Source organism: Pagrus major, chromosome 15 (genome assembly GCF_040436345.1).
Source record: "Pagrus major chromosome 15, Pma_NU_1.0".
Taxonomy (NCBI): domain Eukaryota; kingdom Metazoa; phylum Chordata; class Actinopteri; order Spariformes; family Sparidae; genus Pagrus; species Pagrus major.
Window position 1 is genome coordinate 13,067,563 of NC_133229.1, and position 24,390 is coordinate 13,091,952.

The 24,390-nt window shown below is 43.5% G+C and overlaps 1 protein-coding gene across 9 annotated transcripts in view; it reads right to left on the reverse strand.

The window, feature by feature from the left end:
• Positions 1 to 404: 404 nt before the first annotated feature.
• Positions 405 to 24,390, reverse strand: part of lyst (lysosomal trafficking regulator) — a 68,588-nt gene continuing 44,602 nt past the window's right edge. For 8 of the 9 annotated variants that reach the window (XM_073481389.1, XM_073481392.1, XM_073481388.1 and 5 more), the window contains 37 exons: positions 23,614 to 23,787; positions 22,636 to 22,785; positions 20,859 to 20,996; positions 20,583 to 20,781; positions 20,370 to 20,498; positions 19,248 to 19,869; positions 17,799 to 17,979; positions 17,159 to 17,328; positions 16,780 to 17,010; positions 16,426 to 16,592; positions 14,823 to 14,975; positions 14,532 to 14,693; positions 13,972 to 14,163; positions 13,641 to 13,852; positions 13,347 to 13,556; positions 12,810 to 12,986; positions 12,574 to 12,650; positions 12,264 to 12,452; positions 10,674 to 10,819; positions 10,476 to 10,572; positions 10,223 to 10,284; positions 9,983 to 10,038; positions 9,721 to 9,873; positions 7,810 to 8,054; positions 7,400 to 7,466; positions 7,147 to 7,303; positions 6,020 to 6,160; positions 5,716 to 5,933; positions 5,384 to 5,614; positions 5,070 to 5,259; positions 4,841 to 4,977; positions 3,911 to 4,009; positions 3,341 to 3,480; positions 3,161 to 3,258; positions 2,918 to 3,074; positions 2,761 to 2,832; positions 405 to 2,673 (listed from right to left, as the gene is read on the reverse strand). In XM_073481389.1, coding sequence (XP_073337490.1) covers positions 2,535 to 2,673; positions 2,761 to 2,832; positions 2,918 to 3,074; positions 3,161 to 3,258; positions 3,341 to 3,480; positions 3,911 to 4,009; positions 4,841 to 4,977; positions 5,070 to 5,259; positions 5,384 to 5,614; positions 5,716 to 5,933; positions 6,020 to 6,160; positions 7,147 to 7,303; positions 7,400 to 7,466; positions 7,810 to 8,054; positions 9,721 to 9,873; positions 9,983 to 10,038; positions 10,223 to 10,284; positions 10,476 to 10,572; positions 10,674 to 10,819; positions 12,264 to 12,452; positions 12,574 to 12,650; positions 12,810 to 12,986; positions 13,347 to 13,556; positions 13,641 to 13,852; positions 13,972 to 14,163; positions 14,532 to 14,693; positions 14,823 to 14,975; positions 16,426 to 16,592; positions 16,780 to 17,010; positions 17,159 to 17,328; positions 17,799 to 17,979; positions 19,248 to 19,869; positions 20,370 to 20,498; positions 20,583 to 20,781; positions 20,859 to 20,996; positions 22,636 to 22,785; positions 23,614 to 23,787 — 6,138 coding nt within the window. In that variant the 3' untranslated portion in view covers positions 405 to 2,534. The remainder of the gene's footprint in view (positions 2,674 to 2,760; positions 2,833 to 2,917; positions 3,075 to 3,160; positions 3,259 to 3,340; positions 3,481 to 3,910; positions 4,010 to 4,840; positions 4,978 to 5,069; positions 5,260 to 5,383; positions 5,615 to 5,715; positions 5,934 to 6,019; positions 6,161 to 7,146; positions 7,304 to 7,399; positions 7,467 to 7,809; positions 8,055 to 9,720; positions 9,874 to 9,982; positions 10,039 to 10,222; positions 10,285 to 10,475; positions 10,573 to 10,673; positions 10,820 to 12,263; positions 12,453 to 12,573; positions 12,651 to 12,809; positions 12,987 to 13,346; positions 13,557 to 13,640; positions 13,853 to 13,971; positions 14,164 to 14,531; positions 14,694 to 14,822; positions 14,976 to 16,425; positions 16,593 to 16,779; positions 17,011 to 17,158; positions 17,329 to 17,798; positions 17,980 to 19,247; positions 19,870 to 20,369; positions 20,499 to 20,582; positions 20,782 to 20,858; positions 20,997 to 22,635; positions 22,786 to 23,613; positions 23,788 to 24,390) is intronic. The other variant, XM_073481393.1, reaches the window with a different exon arrangement.

The following is a 24,390-nucleotide window of genomic DNA, read 5'->3' on the forward strand; positions in this document are numbered from 1 at the left end:
CGTTCCCTGCTGTACGGACCGGCCCTAAACGCACCGAGGCAGCCCCTATTAGTCAAATTAGCATCTGCTGATTCTCTAATTTGCTGTATTGCTGCAGAAGACACCTGAGATCTGCAGGCTTCCCCTTTTCATTTTTACATCAGCTTTGACATCACCGGGTCCCCCCCCCCCCCCCCATAGTAACTGATGGGCCTCATCCATAACAGCAAACTTTGGAGCAATTTGCATCCAGATTAAACATTTTACTTCAATTTTTCTTTAAATCACAATCAATATGTTTTCCTCATCATTTTTCTGATCTATGTTCACCTTAAAGCAGCATCACCTTGGTTTCTTCCTGCCCCTGAACGCACCTGTCTCCCACACAAAGTAAGAAGAAGCACACAAAAGACAAGAAGCTGTAGTATTTCTTCAAATATTTATATATATTTATATATTTATAATATACTCGTCACTTGGTTTGTCCATACGTACACACACTCACATGTATACAAACAAAAAGAAAACATTAATCATGACCTTTGAGAACCCACAGAAGGTCTGAAACGACACAATTTCAGTAACCTAAGACGATGATCTTTAAATTATGCATAGCTTAAGTTATCAACAGAAAAATAATATTTCCTTATGTGTAAGAAAGCACAAAAAAACATCACTCATTAGCACGTCTTCTCAAACAAAAAGAGGAGGAAAAAACAAAACATTGGTACAATCTCATGTGGATGTTCCAGAGGGAAGAGAGGTCGTGGTTCTCATACACTTTTATAAGCTTCAAAGAGGAAATGTACACATGCAGGCAGTAAACAGTAACATCATGTCTTATACAGGCTTGATGCAGGGCACGGTGAGAGTCCAGGGGGGCTGAGAGGGAACAAACAATAATCAAGATAACACAAAAGGAATGACGTCACGATGTAAGAAGAAATATTCCCTTTCTCGTAAACAAGTGTGAAATGTAAGACATCGGTTTTTCATCACAGAAGGCGGAACAACTTTTTTTTCACAGCTGTGTTAAAACAGTCTCCTGGTTTCTTCCCCACATGACAACAAATGTCTGATATTGCTTCCTGGATTCGATTTATTATTGGAATTAAAGCAAAGCTCAGTTCATGGTAAGACCACAGATCATTGGCTCTCTGATAAAGATAAAAAAGTCTTTTGACCACCGTTTCACACAAAATAACTGAAGAACAAAGTGCTGTAAGTCGAGTGGGAATGTAGAGAATAGCTGCATGGATCCATGAGCAGGTAAAGGAAAGAAACAGCTTGACTGTTTCGCAGACTTATCAGTGTAGTGTGTAAGAAATCCGCTCGGTCTGCTGGACGTGATGCTCTTCACCACACCCTCCCACCTACTACGTCCGTTTTGTGATGCTGCACAGGTACCGAGCATGACTTGTAGATCAGTGCGGATGAGAGATTCCTCTCCGCTTCTTCTCCGGCATCTTATCCTGTTTGTTAATTGCTTCCTCAGAATTTCATCAAACTACATCATGTCCTGAAAAGCTTTTAGTGCATTTGAGTGGCAGAGAGTAAAACACAAGAGAAGGAAAAAGAAGGAAAGATAAGCCTCGACGGTGTTCCTAATAAATAAATGAATATCAACATTTCTCAATACAAAAGGCTCAACCAAGGCAGGCCTTCAGAAACTATCATGACAGTAAATGTCACATCCACATACACACGGTCAAGGTCAGCATCATTCTAGCATGCAGAAGTAGGACAGAACAACAGGCAACACAAGGAACAATTCATCCCAACGTCCCCCCGTCCCTCCACCGAGCTCGGATACAAAGTGATGCAGGGCTGCGACACTCGTGTACAGACTTGAGTGGAGCAGACAGCCCAGCAGAGCGGCGTCTCACTCCCACAGAGCGGGACATCTCCTGGTGACAGACGCGAGGAGGGGCTCACTCCCTACCAGCTAGCTGCAGCGTCAGCAGGGGCATGCTCGCCGAGCTCCGGCAGCAATCTGTCAGACAGCGCGCTGCGGGGGGATCCCGAGCGCCGCACCGAGGTGAGAGACGGGGGTCTTCACACTTCGGGTCTGGCTCGGTTTGGCCAGACGATAGCAGCTTACCAGGAAACGGCGAAATCAACATCAGGCAGGGGAATCTTTGCACAATGAATAACTCCAGACAGCAAGAAACCAAAAAATAAAAGACTTAACAAACCAAACACACTCTCAGAAACGCATTTTGTATAAAGTGTCTGTTGCAGCATCGGCCAAATATTCATCCATTCCCCCCCCAACATTCCACTTCATATGTTTATAAATATATATTTATGTACATATAATACTATATTCATAACTTCTTGATGCTGGGAGTAGCTGTGGTAGCGCTCGCTCAGCTGGGGATGGCTTTAGTTAAAAGTCAGGGAGGGCTCAGGGAGTTTGAGGCCATGCTGACACCTCCTCCTCCCCGTCAGCGCAGGATGGGAGGAAGAGGAGGAGGAGGAGGAGAAAGAGGAGGAGAGGGGGGTCGGGGCTCCTCTCGCTGAGAACTGGACAGTCTTAAACGTCAGACGCGCAATCAGCCTGCGGCGTAGCTGCTCAGGAAGGAGTAGAACATGGGCAGCTTCATGCGCTGCTGGTCCCGCCGGCACCACGCCATCACTGTGCCCTCGCTGTTGGCTGTGTAGAGGTGGTGGCCGTCGCATGAGTAGGTCAGGCTGAGGCACAGCGGAGAAGACGTTAACATCAGTATTCTACATCACATAAAAGCAAAGAATAGCATGGTACTGGTGATGATAAGATACCTGATGATGGGTTTGCTTGACTTGGAAAAGGTGATCTCTCTCACTGGCTTTAAATCCCAGGTGCTCCACAATCTAAACATAAAAAACAAATCAGTGTGAAATATTTTTGAGAAGAAAAGAATCACATAAAAAAAAAAAAAAAAGAGTTTCTGCTCACCTGACGACACCGTTCTCCAGCCCGCCGGCGATCACGTTGACGGACACGCCCTCCGGCTGATTGGAGAAGGCCACCGAGCAGATGATCTCTCTGCAGTGGACGTGGCCGATCAGATCACCGTTCACCGTCCACAAGCGCAGGTCGCTGCCTCCGCCCACTGAGACAAAAAAAAAATCACATGTCATAACTCATTCTGGAAAAGTGATGAAGTCTGAGAAGACACAGAACAAAAGGGGTCTTCACCTGAGTCACAGACTGTCGCGATGTCGCCTGTGGTCTCGCTGGCAGACACCGCCGTCACGGGGCTTTTGTGGCCTGTGAGGCTTTGGACATAACAGAGCCTGAAGGGACACAGAGCAGTTTAGATTAGAAACGATAGGACTAAGGCATGTTCTTGTTTTTTTTCATCTCACACACGCTGACCTGTTGAGGTCCCAGAGGATGCAGGTGCCATCTTCGCTGACACTGATGAGGATGCTGTAGGGTTTGCACACGAACAGGCTGGTGACCTCCCCGGTGTGTCCGTACAGGTGAACCTGAGATTCCACCTCCATCTCTGACGGCTGTTGGAAGACATAGCAGAAGACACGCAGGTCTGAATAGCTGCATGTGACTTTATTGCCATTTCCTAAAAAAAACTCCATTAATCAAACTCCAACAGGATTTTCAGAACAGCACAAATCGATTGCTACTTTAACACCCTTCAGAGACGGAGAAAACAGGAAATCTAGATGCCGATTGGTCGGGATGAAAGTCTGAAAGCCTCTCTGATGACTGAACTCCCGGACCTCTAATCCCACTTGTAGGCTCGGTGGAAATGTGTTTCAAGGGCAACTGTGATGTGACTAATGAAGCTGAGCGTTCAAGCACGGCCTAAAGAGGAGTGGGGGAGGGTGGGAGGGCGGAGGAGGGGGTAATGGGAGGTGGGTGGGTGGATTGGGTGTTGGATGTGGAGGCGGAAGGTTAGAGGGGGGCGTCGCCATGGAAACCCACCGTGGTGTTGGTGAAGCGGTTGCTGTAGGCGGTGATGACTCCACACTTGCTGCCCGTGAATAGCTGGCAGCCATCGGACACCCAGGCGCAGCTGGTCACCTGGAAGAGAGCGAGACAGATGGTTGGACGGAGAAAAACAAGAATCCTGGCAGCTCATTGGTCGATCAGTTCCTTTCACTAACAGGTGGTTTAAAGTTCACCCCGAAAATGAAAATTCAGTCAGATAACTGTCAATCCATACGACTTGTCAAACATAATCCAAGTCTCCAGAATCCTGGGATCCAAATTAAAGGTGCAATATACAATCATGGCTACCTGTTGAATTCAAACTAGAAAACAAATAAGGAGCAGCATATCACCAGAATAACCGCTAACTGCCTCTAACTGTAGCTGCTGTCAGCTAGTTAACTCAGTTAGCTGTGTAGCTAGCGGTCCGGACCGGGAGCTCGGGGACCAGATGTGTGTTGGTGTTTACACCGCTAACGTGCTGGTTAGCATGCTAACTCCCCTGCAACACATAAGCTCGAAACTGTTATATCTTCACATTCTGTTGATGATTTATTTTTATATATTGCCCCTTTAATCTGAAGACGTTATTTACACCCTTGACAAGCAGACAAGCTCCTGGACCCACTTCATATGGGGTGCAATCCTTTTAGATAGAGTGACAGGTTCGGCTTAATAAAGGGTGTAAATAATTTTCAAATCTATTTGGGATCACTGTTTTTTGGGGCTTGTTTTTTTACATTTTAAAACAAGTCCCAATCTACTTCACTTGTTTAGGAGAGTGCTGCTGAGAACGCTGTTTTGCTGTGAAGCTCCAGAAATGTTTAGTGGACAACTTCACCCTACTTTCCATCGACATGAGGGTAAGCAGATAATGACAGAATTTTCACATTTGGTTGAATTTTTCCTTTTACTCATTTTTACCTGGTGCAGCTGCGAACACTGAATAAAGTTGATAGGCGGTTCGCTCTGCTTGCTCTTCAGCCTCAATATGTTGTCCGCGTAGCCCCAGCTCAAGATGGCCGACCACTGGATGTCCGTGCTGTGCATGCTGCGGACACCTACGGAGCAGAGAGCATAAAGTTAATGGAGTCAGCAGGACATTGTAGAAAACATACTGTACACCCAGGCTGACTTTAGAGTGACTTCCTACCCTGCTCTTTGCTGTAAATCATCATGAGGCAGAACTTGCGGGACAGCCCGCAGATGGCTCGCGTTGGCAGAGCCAGCAGGGATCCGAACCTCTCCCCGTGCGGCTGGCTGAAACACACCACTGGGTCCGGAGCGGAGGGCGAGCCCACGTACTCGCCCCACTTCAGACCTTTGATCCACGGGAGTGGGCTCTGTGGGGGAGGAAGAGGAAATTGCCAGGTGAGCAGCAGATCATTTCATGGACGATGTGTTAAGTCATGTCTTCCTCAGCGCACAGCAGGCTGCTACAGTCGATACCAAAGCAGAGAAGATTACCGGGCAGACTATTTCCTTGGCCTGTTCTCGGGTTTCTCTAAAGGCCAGCTGAACCAGGAGACCCATGGCTGCTGGCAGCTCCCCCTCCATCATGAGTTTGGGGCCGGCCCTGCTGATATGAGAACCGTTGAAGAGCTGCCTGGGTGTCTGTCCATATGTCTTGATCATTGTCTCCAGGGCCCGTCGCTGCACCGGGTCTTCTACAGCCGAGACGTCCATGCCAAAATATGTCTATTAAAAATGAAATGAAAACTTAAGAAAATATACGTAAGAAATAACTAATACTTTCTCGATGATTTCTAGCCAACGTGATGAAATAGGTGGCTGCTTACGGCGGGATGGAAGACGTTGATGGCATGGACGGCAGCTTTGCCTTTCTGCTTGAGCCCAAACACCAGGTCGATCCACTGGCACAGCGTCTGGGAGACCTGGTCCGACTCCAGCGCCTGTCGGTGGATCAGGATGAACAGACGTGGGTCGTTGCGGGCCCAGGGTGGCAAATTAACGTGATTCACCCTCTCTCCATTTTGACGAACACCAAAATCAAAACCTGTGAAAAAAAATAAATAAAGATTTTAATTTATGGAAGCTATGAAAAATGTATGCTGGTATAAGTGTAGAGATTATAATAATTACCCTCTCTGTTGACCAGGAATTCTGGGAGGTAGAAGAACTCTGGGATGAGCTCTTTGACATCAGTCATAGACTCATAGGAGGACAGGCGCCATGTGGTGTTCATGGAGTGAAACGTCCGGTCCGGGATATCAAAGCTCTGGTCTGATGAAGGCCAAAGACAATCTAATTACAGATTCAACTCACTGATTGAAAAGATCCCCTTTCATGACCTTAGACACCACGCTCGCTGAATACATTCACGATCACATAAAAAGATGCCTCGGAGGATCAGAGGAGAGAGACGGACTTAATGAAAAAAGAATTAACAAGAAAGAAAGAAACGGAAAAGAGGAGGGGAAGGGCGAGGAGTTGATCAGAGAAAAGTGGAGAGATGAAGTAACCTTTCATGGCTAATACATGTGATGCAACACGGCAACGTGCTGCTCAGTGAGATCTGACATCAGGACGTTCCAGCATTTGAGTAATAAAAGCCTCCGCATCAGCTAAGATGGAGCAGCCAATGAAATGCAGACAGGCGGCACTCTGTGCTGCTAAAAGCTTTTTGGAGATGTATGATAATTAGCTGCTGTTAAAGAGCCCTGGACTGTCAGTCAGGCAACATTTACTGTACTGCACTATTGGTTGTGTAAAACACAATGCTCTTTCTGATTCTCTTGGTTTAAGGGGGAAACACTTTCAAGATTTTGGCCATTTTTTATGTAAATGGAGAGAAAGTATTTTGTAACATCTGACGTGTTGATTTTTCTAATGAGAATTAAAAGTATTTAAATAAAAAGCTGCCGCAGTGTTCTTATTTTGTTATTTTAATCCTTTAAGTCACCAGAATGCAGGAAACAAACTGAGCTCGTTTGAGGTCTCAAGGTCGGAAAGAACGCTGAAGTGGTTCAGGAACACTTGCACACAACCAAACTTTTTATTCCCATCTATATTCTGAAGGTTTTTGTTGTGTGCTTATATATAATTCATAACCATTTTATCCTTAAACCATGGTAAAAATCTTTTTTTAATTTATTTATGAAGTGATAAAAACCAAATCCAAAATTCCCTCTTTAAAATCCTTGTATAATAAAAAAATAATAATTGTCTTAATGTGAGTAACTTTAAGCCAGAGTTTACGTGTGACTCACCCTGGTACGCCAGGAACATCTTGGTGAAAGGAGGCATTCGGACCAGGAAGTGCAGCACGGTGCCGCTGTTGGAGTAGTGTGAGCCGTAGTGGTAAGGCTGGACGGGAGGCATGGGGTCGTCCTCACGGATCCCCTTCTTGTACTCCTCCTCGAGGTACTGCACAACACACACACACATACACACACACTTGTTGATGTGTTTCTTATGGAAACACCCAGCACACTCGCAAAACACAGTTACAACAGGCCTTACCCTGTAATTATCCACGTAGCGATCCTCTTTCTCTTTTGACTGCACTGCGATGGGTTTGCTTAAATTCCTGCATGACAAAAGAAAGTAAGCAGAGCAGTAATGAAGCCTGTTCAACAGTGACCCATGGAAGCAATTCTCCTATTTTAAATGATTCCTGGGTCACGAGTCTTCACCTCAGAGATTCCTTTTTGTCGTCAATAAATAAATAAATATTACAATATGTCAATTAACTGCATCTGTCTTGATTTAAAACTATACGTGTGGTGGCTCTGGCATAAATCAGAGGTTATTTTAAAAACTAAGGATCTTCACACATTTTATCATGTAATTTTCTAATAACATTTTCGTTTCACATTTGTTTCGGTGATATAACTAAACCTCAAATGCCAGTTCTGCCACCCAGCACTGACCTGTAGATGTTGGGATCCTGCAGGTCGATCGTCTCGCTGGTGTAATCTCGCAGGATGAAGGGGAACACCGGGTACTGCATGAGGTCGTTGAAGGAGCGGCCCGCGTGCTTGTTGAGATGTGTGAGGTACTCGAAGTTAGAGATCTGTCCCGAGCCCCACAGCTGAGTGAGCGCCGTGATGTTGCCATGCTCCAGCAGGTTGGGCAGGTCAGAGGTCAGGATGTTGTGGTAGACGTCGTCACGGAACTAAAGCACGAACACAGAAAACAGTGAGATGTTTTACAACTCTGGTGTCGGGACTCAAGTGGAACATGGAAAAACTACTAAATGACAAATGTTATAATTATTCTTGTTCTACTCTAAAGGATTATTGATAAAATATAAAAAAAAGAGGGTCGTATTCACTCCTTCCTACTCTTCTTTGGACATGAATTATCTGTTTGTGTTGTTTATTGTGAGTTTGCTGTTTGTTCACTGATAAATTCATTGGTTGTTTTTCTTACTCATACATTTCATTTATCCATTTTCTACATGTTTGAAATAAAAAAATCTTAGCTAAATGTAATCTGAATGACACAGTTTGATGAATTAACTGTTGTGCTGTCTGAACCACTGAAAGAAATGAGCCTGGCGCCTTGAGGGAGCTGCTGATCCACATAAAATGACTCAATTAGTTCTGAGGTTTAGTTTCATTCATCTAAAAGCTAAAGCTTGTCCGCCAAATCAATTCTCAGCTCCTGGGAGAATACTTGCCATTCAGAGAGATGATGAAGATAAAATTGAACATACCGAATGCTGCTATTTAATATTCAACCATTAATAACCTCAGTAAACAACTGAGGCTGTGGTGGCATTAAGGTTAGCTGACCAAACTCCCAAAATGTCCCTGTCCAACCAGGACCTTTGTTTATGTTCCTCATCACTCTCCTCCCTCATGTCTTAATTGTCTGACTATCAACAAATGTAAAAAATGTCTCAAAACAAACTGTAACCAAGTCTATAGCCATGCTAGCAGCTCTGTGAAATGCTAATATCTGCATGCTAACATGCTGAGGTATAATGTTCACCACCATTTTGATGTATGTTGTTAGCACAAAGTAGAAAGTACAGCTGAGGCTGGTGGGGATGTCGAACAGCAAAAAAAATAGCAAATTTCCTTTTTATTCAGGAAAGTTTTGTGTCCACAGACAATGTGAGGACAACAGATTATCTGTTTGGCCTCCTCTGATTTTTCTGTATTAGAAATACCTGCTGTAAAACTGATTAAATGTTCATTGTCCAATCATATTGTTTCATTCTTCCAGTATTTCACTGAAAGAAAAAAGGTTTTTTTTCCTGCGCTCCTGAGTGGTGATGGTTCTGTATCTTATTATCATGATTGATCATTGTGATTGATTCCTGGCACGAAATACTACAGGGCTCGGCTGGTATCTGTGATAGAATACAGAAAAGGTTTTTTCAAATATTAACTCTCACCACAAACGTTTTTTTGTTGTTTTTTTTAAAGCTGCAGGATTTTGTCTGTTCATGCATCTTGTTCTTTGAGCATTCGGGACTTTCATCTCATCAGTTCCTCCACAGTCCGCCCTGTGTGACTACATTTTTTTATTCAAATCAAACAGGGTCTGAATATTTATCTTGTGATCTGCTGGGTAGTCTAGTGTTGGATGATAAGCCAAAACAGTTTTTTGATAAATGTCTTCATAAATGTGCGACAAAATCGAATATCACAATATTTTTGGCCAAATACCTAGGTTTCCATATTGCAACAATATTGTAGGGATGACTATTTGTACTTTCACAAAACACTAAAAATACATTTTTTTCATATAATTCAGATAAATTGCCCAGTTTTCAGTCACAACATGGCTCCCCTTTCTTTTATTCCATGTGACTTGTGTCTTCTCCTCACCTTGGTGTTGTCAAAGGCTAACAGCAGGGTCCGGCCGTTGGTGAGATATATCTCCACAGCGTTGTCTCTTAGCTGCCACCAGCGCTTGTGCACCTCCTTGATCTCCTCGTACGTCCAGGAGAAAGACGGTGCCTCGGTCTCCCCGTGAAGGCTCTGTCCAAACACATCAACACATTCCCTGTTGAGTATCCAGGGCAACTCATGTAACACACAGCGTCATGCCTCTGGCGGAGAATAATCCTCAACAGTCCTCTGGCTTTACCTGGTTGTCATGAGCGTCAGCGGCGTTGTCCTCCACGAAGTACATCCCAGACTTTCCTGTGAGACAGCGCAGGGCGAGTGAGATTTGGTGTACTAAGAGCAAGACAAACACAAGCTTCCCCTACTGAATAACAAACACTTATTCTCTAGTGCCTCAGAGGGAGCACATTACTCTATGTTCCTTGTGACCGGCTGACTGTATTATTCATGGAGCAGCTGTGAGAGATGGACAGTGTCGTACCCAGAAGTAGCTCCCCTGCTGTCTCTCTGGAGGGGGCGACGCTGATGCACCGCCTGGTGAACCTAAGGACGAGACGACATTTCTCATACAAGAAACACACCGTCTGAATAAAGCAAACACTCCTCTCAAATGTAGCACAAGTTGATGAGACATTTATGTGCCTCCTTCAGATCCTCCTGGCTGCCTGAGAGCGATATGATGTTTACTAAAGGCTTACAGACAGGTGGAGAGACGGAGACGTAGAAAATTATACCTGATGGGCTCGCTGGTGGCTTTGTCTTTGACAGTGGAGGAGAAGGAGGAGTGGGTCTTATCCTCAAACAGGAAGGACAGTGCTGCCTTTGCTGTATCTAAACAAGAGAAGGAGGTCAGATTAAGGACACCAAAGGACACAAACACACTTGTACTAGACAGGAATTTGGCATTTTGCTGTAATAACGAGGTTTTTCACCTTCAGGCTTGCGTCTGTCCTTCAGCAGGTATTTGTTAGGAATGGTGAGGTAGCATCTCTGGAGTCGCCGTCTCTCCCGGTTTGGTCCTTCGGTGGGGTCCAGTTGCCATGACGTTGGGTAGGATGTCTGGTCATACCAAACCGCACTGAAACAGACCGTTACAGAGCCGTCAAACACTTTGTCTACTCACATCAAAACAGAAATAGCCTCACTAGAGGGCTGTAGCAAGCGAAAAGGACACTGAGGTCATGTGCTCAGTGTTGTTTGGCCCAGATTAGGGCTGCAGCGATATACCAATTTCAAGGTGGTATGAATTGAATATTGTACTGTGAGCATTTACTTATCTACGGTACTGAATGCTACCATACTAGTGTCATAAAAAACATATGGATTTCAAGTTTATATCAAGTTTCATGACAGTCAGGATGAAGTGTTTTGTGAAATTATATTAAAGCATTTCTTCTACTAAAAAACAAAACTCTATTTTCATTACTTTAAGGGTCATTGTAACTGATAATAATAATAACTGCGCAATATCGTGGAACAATGATATTTTCTGAGATGGTTATTGATACGGAACTTAGGTTGTTCTGTAGGGAGATCGGCTTTTGACCTCCTTTACATTCATTATGGACATACGCTACATATATAAATCAATTGAACTGAAATAAAATGTGGCATCACAAAAGACATACACACTAATATATCCACATACTTTCTGTGCATTATAGATGTATAGAAAGTCACATAGTGATATCAAATGCAAAAATAAATGTTTTGCATTTAACTGAATAATATTATAAAAAAAGACTACAGGAGAACTCAAGATAAGCACAGTGGTGTGCTCTGCCTGAACATTTCAAATGAAGTTTGATCGAAATTTATTATAAAGGTTTTTCAACCTCCATTAAAACCTCCTATGACCTGATTATAACTAAACCCGCTCTCTCACCCTGCCCTCCAATCTGTCCTGTTGGCCTCCCAGCAACCTGAGTTCTTTTAAGCTCTATTATTATCAGTGTCTTGTTATAGGGTGAATGGTGTCTCTGTCTCAGCTGCTCCGCCCCCCCCATCACTTGTTTCTGCATTATGTACCTTCAAGTGAGACGGTAGGATCCCAGGGTTACATACATTCAACACGTTTCAACATACAAGTTTTCAACACGTAACATTGTTATAACGTTATGAGTTTTGTTTGTAGTCAGCACCTACATTACATCTGACAAATTGTTACAAACCTGGGATTTGTATTTACGAGTGGTGTTGCACCAAATCACACAAAAAGCCAATTTCTACATAATGTTGCTTTAAATAGTCTGTCAACCGCAGGAGTCAAAACTGAAACACCTCAAAGAACTATTATGTGGATTGTACATAATATATGTTAGCATGCTGATGTTAGCATTTAGCTCTGAGCTGTGCATTAGTACAGAACAGAGCTGCTAGCATGACTGTCGACTCTGAGCCTAAAAGGAAACCTAATTTTAAGAAAATGACCAGAAAAATAATCACCATTGGAATAACAGAATTATTGCAATCTTTTCCCAATATTGCATAAGCCCTTGTGGGATTTAAATTTCAATGCCCACCGATCATGTGTGAGTTGTTGCACCAGCTCCTGCCAGTGACGGCTGGCGCTGAGGTCAGTTTTGTAGAGTCCCCTGATGTGCTGGATGACTTTCTTTCTCTCCATGCCTTGACGCAGAGACACATTCTGAGTGATATCAGCTGCAATCTTGGAAATGTCCTTGGACTTTCCATCCAGCCTCTGGATGAGACTGCAGAGCAATAAGGACAAACAGAGTTAATAGATGATTGTAACAAAGACACGATTCTTAAGCAATATTTCCTTGGACTGAACATCAATCTCACGGAGATTGGAGAAAAGCCTCTACTCACTTCCTCTGAGTGTTGGCCATTTTCTTTTCCCATGCCACTTTGCTTGTTTTCTCTTCTGCTTCATACTTGACTTTTTCCTGTATGAATAAGAAGTGAACATGTTTTTGCTTCATTCTCTGGTTGAAAACTAAACCTGACAGGCTGCATGTAACATTTACTGACGACCAGAAAACACAAGTTGATATTTCATACTGCTTTGCTTCCCTTTAACATCTCAGTGTCTTTGCAGGACTTACCTCTTTTATGGCCCTGAGCAAGTCTTGTTTGTGTGGAGCATTGGGTGGGATGCAGCGATGGCCACAAAGCTTGAGCGAGGTCATGAATACACCCACGGCGTTCTGCTCGTCTTTGGTCAGGCTGTCCTTGTGATCGTGCAGCATCTCGTACAGGTACAGTGACAGCTTCGGTCCGTGCTGAGTGAAAGAGAGAAAGAGAGAAAAAGAGGAGCAAATTAAAATTTAATTAGTGTCCAAAACAAATTGGTTTCAGTGATGGACAGGAAACGAGCCCTATCCTGCCTGTTGACAGTTAGCAAATTCTGAGAGGAGGATGCAGAGTGAAAGAAGAGTCCCATGGCAATGCAAGAGTGCTGGAGAAGAGCATAAAAACATGTATCAGAGTTATTTTAGATACATGACCTGACAGCTGCAGGAAAACTTGTCTGTAGGAGTGAAAATAACAAACAGAGCTCAAAAACAAACACAAAAAAGGAGTTTCTACATTCGGTAGGTAAAGCCAAGCTGACGTTAATGATGACTTGCCCTCATTCTCACCTCTAGAGCCGGGCTGAGGCTCTCCTTCAGGATATCCAAATGTCTGGCATCAAACACAAACTCCAGCGCCTCCTTCCTGTCACACAGGGGAAGCGCAGGGCTGAGTGTGTGCACGAGCAGGCGGCCAATTTGCACCCGGAAAGTGTCCCGACACGACCATAAGATTCTTCGCCACTGCTGATGCGGGGCTCCCCCTCGACCCGTGCTACCCTGTAAGAACCAAACAATCAACACACAGTCGCATTTTACAGCTTTCTAAAGCATGAACCAGTTGCTGAGTGAGAGTCTTCATACCAGGCTGATTTTGATCCCGTCCATCATGAGTTTGAGGATGTCTTTCTGAAAGCTTTTCTTGCTGGCAGGTGGCAGGGTGAAAGGAGTAGGAGAGTGTGGGACAGAGGCGGAGCCACTCTCATCCGGTGGTTGATCACCTGGATCTGGTGTGAAAAGCTGTTGGTCCGGAGAGTCGGGAATATTCAGCAGGTCAAATAAGTCCTGACTCACATCTGAAACAGGAGAGAAACAGAACTGGGATTAGACAGCAAGTTAGCTTTATGCTCCCATAAGATGAAGGAAAAAATAGAGAAGATCAGAGTGGTTAAGTGGGAGAAGAACCATTTTGTACCGTGGTAAATGAGTCTGTTGACAGCAAGAACCATCAGCTTCTGCAGCCGTTGGACAAACTCAGTCTCACTGGCACGAATGGGGTTTTCCTGGCTCATCCTTCTTTGCATCATCTGGTTGAGCTCATCGCTGGCTACGGAGCGCATCCGCATCAGGAGAGAATCAGTTTGGGCCAGAGAGAACCGGCGTCGGCCTACAAGCACAATGTTGGTTCATGCTCAGTTGTGCACATAATTGTACGCCATTTTTCTAGAAGAAGCACTGAAGCTTTTTTTCTTCAAGTTCAGAGTGAGGTTATGCAAATCTCTCATAAATCATTGAACACAGAGAAGATTACAGAGATTTGCTGATCAAAATGCCATCTGTGCTAAAATGCTTAACTCTGATTGAGTTAAGCATCCAAACATGCACACACAAAAGGCACCAGTAGCGCACGAGGGTACCGGGCAAATTAGCCCCCAAGGTGAGTGACAGGGGGAAATGGTGAGTTCACAGCAAACGTGGGAGACATGCCCCGTGACAGGGAGGATGTCCTCCGCTGTGGACCGAAGTCCGAGCTACCTGCGTCACAGTGGAGCATGTAGGATGGAGCTCCAGAGGGGGAGGGGAGGGGGGAGTCCTGGGACAAGAAGCTGAAGGGAGGGGACAGGGGGATCTGGCCATAGGAGCAGTAGTGCTGTCTGGGGATGCGAGGGATAATGGAGTCTTTCATGGCAATGGAACCTTCAGATGAGGAGACGGTCAATGAACAGAACAGACAGGTGAGATGTGAGAAATACCTGAAAACAAATGGTGCTCAGTTCTACCTCGACACTCTCAACTACTACTGTGTTACCAGTTAGAAATACTCACCCGCGATGCTCTTCCGCTTCTGATAAATGGCGTGATGTGGAGAGCTCGGAGCATTAACAGAGCTGCTCAACTTCTGAGGTTCCTGATTGGCCGTTGTCTTTATGAACTCAATCGCTGACTGGAGGACGCGGAACTGCAAAGCCACTGCCATCTCTAGGGAGATACAAATAAACTTTTTCATGTCAGAAGTTGAAACCTGATGACTACATGAGCGACTGACGACGAACATCATGCAAAAACCACACGTACAAACCGATCTGTAGCAGGTGCATTGTAGCTATACCATACCTGAGAATTTTCTCTTGTGTACAAATGTAATTCATGAAGGATCCAGGCATGTCATACTAGTGATGAACAGACATTCTGCCTCTCTCCATGGAGGTATGAACACACTAAATATTATCCTTTGATCTGTATTAATTTTGAGGTTTAACAGGTCAAAAAAGTGTCTCTATCTGACAATTTGTAACAATTAACATGTATTAATCACTCTGTTATTGGCCATATGTGAGCGGATTGTAACGTAACGTTTAAAATGAGACCTTCCCCGTCTCTCTCAGTTGCCTGTCAAAGCCTGTGGATGATTTGTTTTTGTTTAATGCTGCTGGACTGTGGATTTGTTAGTGAAGGACTCTGGTTGCATTTTCCGTTACAGTCCAAAGGATGTGACTTTACGTACATTCTCGAGTGCATTGTCTCAGTGCCTCTATCCACTCCACTAACAGAGAGCAAATGTTAATTTAGAAATGGAGTCCCCTAACATAAACTAACAACCAGAAGTTCCACAGAGCCCCTTTGATTAAAATAAAGATGAAACGTTATTCAGCTTTTAACTTCATATCAGGCCATTCCTCTTTACTTAAGTCTCTGTGCAGCTCTGTGATGACACAGCGCTGGCAGCTGTAGTAATATTAATACAACTTCTTACACAAATAAGTGTGTTGCATTTTCATCTGAAGATTTTAAATTCTTCCTTTTTTTCTTGGGTAACACTTTTAATGATGACACTTGCCGAAAAACAGAGCCAAAAAGGCAGCTTTATATAGCAATTAGGGGTAGTGGGATATGCTAATGATCTCACAAATGTGCACCTCCTTGTGAACAAGTTGCATTCATTTAAAGAAACGAGTCATTTGCAAGTAAGATTTTTAAAAATTAAGAGAAGTTCAGGACATAAAAAAGGTCTTGCATGAGACTCAATGAGGGCAGTAGTAACAGTCAATGACAAATGACCACAAATAAATGGTGCCATGCACTGAGCCATAATGCCTTTGTAATGTTTCCTGATCACAGAATGATCATATCAGATTTAAAAAGGGCTACTAAATAAGAGCTAATGAGGAAGAGAAGGGAGAGATAATGTCAGAAAGCAAATGTCGGGAAAAATGAGAGAAAACCATTTGGCGACATGATGGAGATGTGCGATATTTCTCTATTTTTTCCAAATGAGTTTCCACTCTGGAACTATAGATAATGAAGCGACAGCCCAGTGACTTCCTGCAGCAGAGCTTGACAGCCTGATATCATCTATGACTGCAGAGAATAGTTAATGAACACTGATGTATTTTGCAAGTGTACTGAGTTTCAGAAATGCAGTCCTCACCCTGTGTGCGGCGCATCTTGCTGGTCTGCATGAAACCCAGCAAGGTAATGAGGTCTTCGATGATGCGGAAGTACTGGGACCCTGAAGAGCTGCAGGAGTGGATCGTCACAGCTACTAACAGCTGCTGGATGTCACACACCAGAAGCTTGTAGTCGTTCAGGGGAATACTGCAGAGGGAGAAAAAGAGGAAGAACAAAACAAAATGAAGCACAGGAAGTCTGCCGCTCGCATATGCCAGATCAATGAGCAGTGAGAGGATTAATGATTTAAGTCATGGCTCAAAGGTTCAAGACAAAAGCCCAGAAACACATGGAGGTGTTTGAATGAATCATCCTCTTATTCTGGCAGTCATACCCATTCTCCATGCCATTGAGGGTGGAGAGGGTGTTAAAGAGCACGTAGAGCAGCCCGTGGTCTAGCAGGATGTCTGCCAGCTTGGGGCAGGCGTTGAGAAGCTGAAGCAGCATACACAGGATGTTGTGCACCAAGGAGTTCTCATACAGGGAGTTCTCAATAAGACCCAACACTGGGATGATGCAGCGCTTTCTGAAGGGTGAGATATTTTCCATTTCCTCCAGGTCAAGACTGGAAAATGACAGAAATGAAAAATTTTGGTGAAAGGAGCACAGAAACGTGTTATCAAAGACATTTATTCAGACAGCAGAAAAGTCTATGCATAATATTAAAAGATAAAGCAGTAGGTGATGATTAAGTGTACTGTCCCTGGACTCACTCTTCTTCCAGGCCCACCGGCCGTCCAAACAGCATCTCCAGGAAGCATTCGAGGAGCCCCTGGCTGCCCTGGTGGATGTACAGCTGGTTGGCCAGCAGTGAGAAGCCGTGGTTCTTCAAGAATTTCTCCTTCTGCTCCTTGAGGGCTCTGGTGAAATAGGCATCCAGCAGCTGGGAGAGAGGGCATTAATAAAATGAGGTAGGGTACAGCCTTAAAGCTAGGCATCCATTGTGATACTTTACTAACACGCTGACACCAATTTCAGAGTACAATATTTTTTCCTTACAATCCTGAGGCTCAGGGGATCAAAGTTAGACTTTTTTTGCCCGCTTATTTGCCTTTATGCAGAGTGTTAGTTAAGGAGACTGACACCACTCTCATGTCTGTTTAGTTTAGCTTAGCATAAAGACTGGAAACGGGGAAGCAATTAGCCCGGCTCTGTCCGAAGATAACAAAATCTGTCTACCAGCGCCTCTAAAGCTTTAAAATATAAAAAATGTGTAAATGTGACTTTCAGAAATTGTAATCATAAAATGCATTCTACCTGAATAATAAGTGCAGTAAATGTGACTCCTGTTGCTAAATCACATCAACCTGCTTTACAGAATACAAGACTCATCAGAGAGGATGCTGAACCAACCTTCATGACTCCCTGCTGGATGAGAGGTGATGAGTGGTTGACCAGGACGATGAGGGCCTCCGGCTGGATGAGCTTGTCCATCACCTCCTCGAGCATGAGGTCAGGCAACAGCAGCAAGATGCCCCGCAGGAGATCATACAGTCCACAGCAGATCAGCACCAGGCAGTCCTCGGTGCTGGACCTGACAGACACAGCTTAGACTTTAGAGCTGAATGGCTGTGCATGAACAATCAGACAATTTTTCTTTTTTTTAATAATATTTATGTCTTGAAGTGTCACTCGTCACTTTGTATGGAGAGCCTGACTGTTCAAATAAGATATTTTTATCACCACCCCAGCCAGAATTGAGAAACTGCTTGGCAGCAGACAAATTTCTGTATTTACTAAAAAAAATGTTAACTTGCGAAAAAGCTGGATTCACTTATATGTTACAAACAATCTGGCACGTCAGGTATAAAAAAAAAAAGCTAATAAAAAATAACACCACCCACATCAAGCGCTGAAGAAATTTCTTTTGATAACTGGGAGTGAATATTTTGCACCCCAGTTTTATAAAACATAAAAAGAATAGCCGCTGTTCATCCAAGATCACACAACAACCTACTGTACTCATCAGTGAGGAGATATTGTCGAAATGTTCTATTTTTATTAACATCGCTGGAGCTGTTAAAGCTGTAAAATCAGAATACGAAACAAACACCTGCCATGAATTTGGATGTAAGACATTCTTTTGTCTTTTAAGTTTTTTGCACAGCTTGAAAATCATCTACAAATCAAAGCAGATGTCTTCGTGTCAGACAGACCGCATTGTGACTAATAAAACGACAAAGGTGACTTTGTTGAGAAAACAGAATTACAATGACAAAAATCTTTTTCTTTTAAATTTCCTATCAGCTTCAGTCAACAGCTGGCAGGTAGAAGAAAGTGAGACTTTCACTGCAGTACAAATCATTTTCAAAGTTGGGTAAGGATTATAACTATAACCAAATGCTGTACTTTGATTATGCAAATCCCTTCACGGGTGATGTATTTATCTTTTTCGAGTTATGCACCAGAACAAAACCCACATCGACATGCAATTAGATAAAGTATTAAAAGTAGACAGACATATGGCTCTTTATAAGTCTCAACCAGGTTTCGAGTTATTTTTTCTTGGTTGAGTCAAGACTGGTCGAGTAGAGTCATCGATTAAGTCAAGTCCTACCCTCAAGATACTCGAGTCTTACCTGCAGTATCCGCTCTTTATAAAGAGAAAAAAAAGGTATTTGTTCCTGTACTTTGCTCCAGTCATAATATCTCAAGTCAAGTCCAGTCACGGGAGTTTAATGTCAAAACAGTGACTTGAGTCGACTCAAATCAAAGTCACCATGACTCGAGTCCACATCTCTGTTTTAAGTCATTTATAGATTGGATTTATTGAGTATCCAGTTAGCTAATATGGCAGCGTACCTGTCATTGGACTCAGTCTTGCTGTGCGCCCTCTCATAGCTAGGAGAGTAGGTGTAGCTCTCCCAGTCTTCAGGCATGGAGCCTCGGTCAGCTGCACTGGGCCAGCGGCTGATTGCCAACGAGCCGTTTGGAGCTGGGAAGGCCAGGCCCAGACTGGCCAGGTTGCTGTGGCTCCTCTGGAACGACTGGATGCCTTTCAGGCTGTCCGGGCGGCGTGGTGCCTCGTCACTGGCCCAGTCAAACCTGTCTTCGGACTCCACCCCTACGCTGCCTTCTGCTAGGCTGTCCACCTCTGCTGCCTCGTCCCGGTCCTCCTCCACGCTGATGGAAGGTGTGCGCAGGGCTCCTCCCTCACCTATGTCCTTGGAGTCGCAGATTGTCTTGGCTGATTCACAGCTGCTCAGGAGCTGCTCGTCACCTCCGCCCTTCTTCAGCGTCTCTGTGCTGCCGAGAGCCTGCTGAGTGGCAAGGGAGCCGCGGTCACCTTCACCTGCCTCAATCGAGCCAGCGTGTCCGAGTCGAGGTGTCAGTAGAGGGGAGGAGTACGGAGATGGTGCCAGACTAGGGGGGCGTAACGACTGATCATCACCTCCGTGTTCAGGAGAAGGAGCGTGGAGATGGCCTGGAAGACAGAACAAAATGATTCAACGCTTATAAATTATAACACTTTAGAACTGAAGGTCACCGCAGGCGCACTGCAGTATTGATAGACCTGTGGCTGTGATGAATAACATGATGTGGCAGTGCAGAATTGTAATTGTTCATTGAATTGTACATTTAATCGTGTTGAGACAGGAAAAAAATATCTTGTGTAAGCATGGTCAGTGCAGGAAATGTCGTTTTAGCACAATGTATTTTTGCAAGTGTTCCAGCCAAATCTACATAAATTATGCAGCCCTTTCCGGAAGTTATTAAGCACTTCAGATTTAAAAAGAATAAAACTCAATAAGCAAGGTTATGGTGACAAAAGAGGCTTAAATTGCAGAACTGAGTAGAACAATAAAAGCTTGAATAAAAGATGGCGTAGTTGGAAAGATATTTAAGATGTTTAATAAAGACAGGCTCTCTAAGAAAGACTGTTAAGAGCAGCGGTCAGAATAAATCTTTTCTAAGTGGCTGCACCTTCATGTGGAGCATCAGTGAAGACAGTCGGAGAGAGCGACAGCACAGAGCTGCTGGCAGACTTTCCTCCACTGCTCGAGTGTCTCAGGTACATAATGGACTGCACCTTCTCCTGGTACAGCTTCCCATCTGACAAATAAGAGACATCAAAAGAACTTAAATTAAAGGCTCTCTCATACTGACGCGCTGCTTTCAACTGCGCTGCTCCCTCACCGATGTGTAGAGAGAAGTAGAAGCTGGATGGAGTGTGGCAGACGTAAGTGTTGGTGGGTGGGTGAACAGCCAGCAGGAAGTTGTAGATCAGCTTCAGCAGGTCCATGTCCGGAGGTGAGCCAAGCACCTCCTGGATGATTTTGACGAATGACAGACAGACTTCCTGCGGGATGGCAGTCAGATGCTCGTCCCGATGCTCCTTAAAACAAACACGATGCAGGTCAGTTAGTCTCTGAAGAGAAAAGTGGTGTCATAACAGCGGCTTTATGACAGTACCTGTAACACCTGGCAGGTGAGCAGGAAGCGATGCACTATTTCAGCTTTGAGGAACTGACGGATGTTGAAGACTTGATGAGGGTGGTGCACCCTGATGAGGATCTCTAAAGCAGTGAGCAGTGTTTCCCAAACTCCACACTGACAGAAAAAAAACACAAACAGCGAATAAATGGAGAGTCAGACACATTAACTGGTTCTGCTTCTGGTAATGGTTGGGCTGGGAGCACATTACTCCTCAGCAAAGTAAAACATGGCTGAATAGAATGCAAAACATACAGGACTCATTATTTCAGCCTCTTCAATTTTATCAGTGTTTATTTTTTAAAGCACTAAAAGCTGTTGGAATCTAAATTAGCAGTGCAAACACTTTAGTTAACGTATTTACTGTTTACCTAGTCAGACTGCACAATTAATAACCTGTTGTTTCCTCCAAACACATAAAATCAAGGTGAAAATTAATTGAAACCAATGTACTACTCTGGGGATATTTTGGAGAAACACAGATGAGATGTAATTGATGAGCCTGTGACCACTGAGCGCTCCTCCTGAGGTGCATTAATTTATTACCAGCTCATCATTAGCTGATGATGTTTTGAATGTTCTTCCCCTCATCAATAAATTAACAGACCTTGGAAAGAAACTAGAAATGTGCAGATTCAGTGGAGTCATTCAACATTAATGATATTTCACTTTCCCTAATTTTCTGTATATTCAAGTCTGATGACACAACAGCAAATCATCTTTCTTCAGTTAGCTGCTGGCTATTCTTTCTGTGTATTTGGAGGGTGATTCATTTGCCAAAAATAAATAATTCTAAAGATATCGCAATTATATTGTTATCGTGAGTGTCAAAATATGATATCCTGACAGCCCTAATCTAGAGTATCAGTTTATCTGCACTGTAGATTTACTTACCATATTTAACTTAAATAAAAAAAAACCAATGAAAACGCCTCGTAACTACAGAAGACGAGAGCAGCCTTGCTCCGTATTCATTTTTAAAATGGAGTTATCTCAAGATCAAAAGTTCATTATTTTGCTCTCTTGTGAAAATGAGATATCCAACCTGTTATCACAAGAAAGCACAAGGTCATTTCCTCTTATTACTTATGAATTATAATGTTTATCATGGTGTCATGACAACTGTAGCAACTGATCACAGCTCAAAATGTCAGATAAGAGTATCCATTATCGACAACCGCATCAGATAGTGTTTCAATCTTACTTATTTATATTATATCACTCAAACACCCACCAATGTGGGGAGTTTCTTTTCCAGTTTCCGAATGCCAATTTCAGTTCTTATGGTTGTAGCCCACCAGACAGTAACACATCTGCTCGAAGTTGATCTCTGTATGTAAGCCCATCCTTTACAGTAATAGGCCATGATGTATATACCCTCATATAAAATCACTAGATTAATATAATAATAATAATATTCTCACAACAAATGAAGAAAGTTCATAAAAAGTTCATACTGTTTGCTTTAAAACTCCAATGATGTCATGCACCACTCTCATGAAGTAGTTTTCTCGTGATAAATGATCTCGTTATCTCAAGAAATTGTCTGTTTACTACATTAACCCATCATCATGAGCAAACAAGCTCGAGATAACAAATAATTAACTTGTGATCTCGAGATATCAGCATGGAAGTGTTTCCGTTTTTAACAACTTAATCAGTGTCTTAATTTGAATGTATGATGATCACCTACTTCTTGTGTGCTTTATGTCTGTCTTTTCACTAATGAAACATGGTTGATCCTGTGACATTTTACCTCAGCCTTGGCCCAGATCTTCCAGTCCAACAGGATGTCTGAGAGAAGCCTGATATCCTGCACCACAGCGACGGACTCAGGGTCCAAACGGAACTGCCCATCATCCCCCAGTATGAGGATGGGTCCACTGCAACACCCGTCCAGTAACGTCTAGAAAGACAGAATATTTAAGGCCACCACATCAGAAATACAGCCACTTCTACAGTGTTTCTATAATAGAGTGCTGGTCACTCTCATAAGACACATGCCTCAACATATTGATAATCGCTATCTGTCTCCAGAAACAACCTTACACTGCAGAGTCCCAGACATCAATAAATTCTCCGTGAAATTTTTTGGAGTGCTTATCACTCCGTCAAAACCAATGCCATCTACTCCCTGAGCAGCCCCGTCTGTATTGATCAGACTCTATCATTTGTGACCAGCTTCACTGCAGTGGTTATAAATCTTGCAGTCCTTCGGGTCTCTGGACTGTGGTAGCATAGAAACCTTATGGTCTTTTGCACAGTTAGTGACATTATTTATCTGCCTGGCACGTTATTTCAGTTAAAGTGAAATAAAAGGTTAAACTTTTTCTTTTGTAGCATAAATAAAAAAGTACAAACTTTAACACAGCATGCGCCTTTTCATACAGGAATGATTCTGAGTGTTTAATATCACCAATCAGTGCAGTTCTGTGCTATACAATACAGTACGTGGAAGCCCAGCGTGGCAGAGACAATCAGAGGTGCTGTGTGACGCTGCAGGAGCTCAGTGTTTCATCAAGTCAAACAGAATCCATGTCAGTGCTCAGTCATCACAAGGCTCAATTACAGACACAGCCAGAGGGTCAAGTAACAGCGGGGTCACCAACACTCACTCAGAGACACACCGGTGTGTCGGGTTAGATCAGGTTCATGGTAAAGAATAAATGTTTCACTGCACAGATCCACAGAGGCTGTAGGTAGAAGACAGCAAAGAGTTCAAGGTGCGACTCACTTTCAGCATATGATATCCCACTATGCATTTGGACTTGATGAGGACCTGGTGGATCATAGAGTAACCATGGTAACAGTCCATTTCATGGATGCGGTGTTGGTTAAACTTGGACAAAGACAGCAGCACCCGCAGGGCCAGAGCCTGGGTCTTCTCACAGTCACTTAGCTCCACCGTCTGGACATGGCGGCAGACCCGGAGGTGATGGACATAAAAGAAAGATGGAGAGCAAAAAAAGCCATTAAAAAATGTTTGAATGTGAACAATGCAGGCCAGACGATGCAGTTACTGTTCCTGCTTCAGTTATTGTGTTCTCTCAAAAGCACACATGTGGCCAATATTCAACTTTGTCTTTAAAAAGGGACATAAAACTATCGTCTCTATTGGCAAGTTGCTGTGCAGCGACACAGATATGAATTTCCTCAGCCTGCACAGGTAGGTGGCTTGTAGAGCTGCAACTAAGGTTTACTTGAATTGTTAATCAGTAGATTATATTCTCATTCAATTAGTTTGTTGGTCTATACAATGTCAGAAAATTGTACCAAAAAAAAGAAGTCAATCAGTGTTTCCCAACATGTCTTCTTTTGTTCACAAAGAAATACAGATTACTGTCATAGAGGAAAGAAAAGCTGGAATCAGAGAGTTTCGACTTTTTCAAACCAATCAAAATAATAGGGGATTAATTTAATAGTTAACAACTAATTGATTAATCATAGCAGCTCTAGTGGCTTGTAACTGACAGTTTAAACACGAGGTACTTCATCACCTTTAAATATGCAT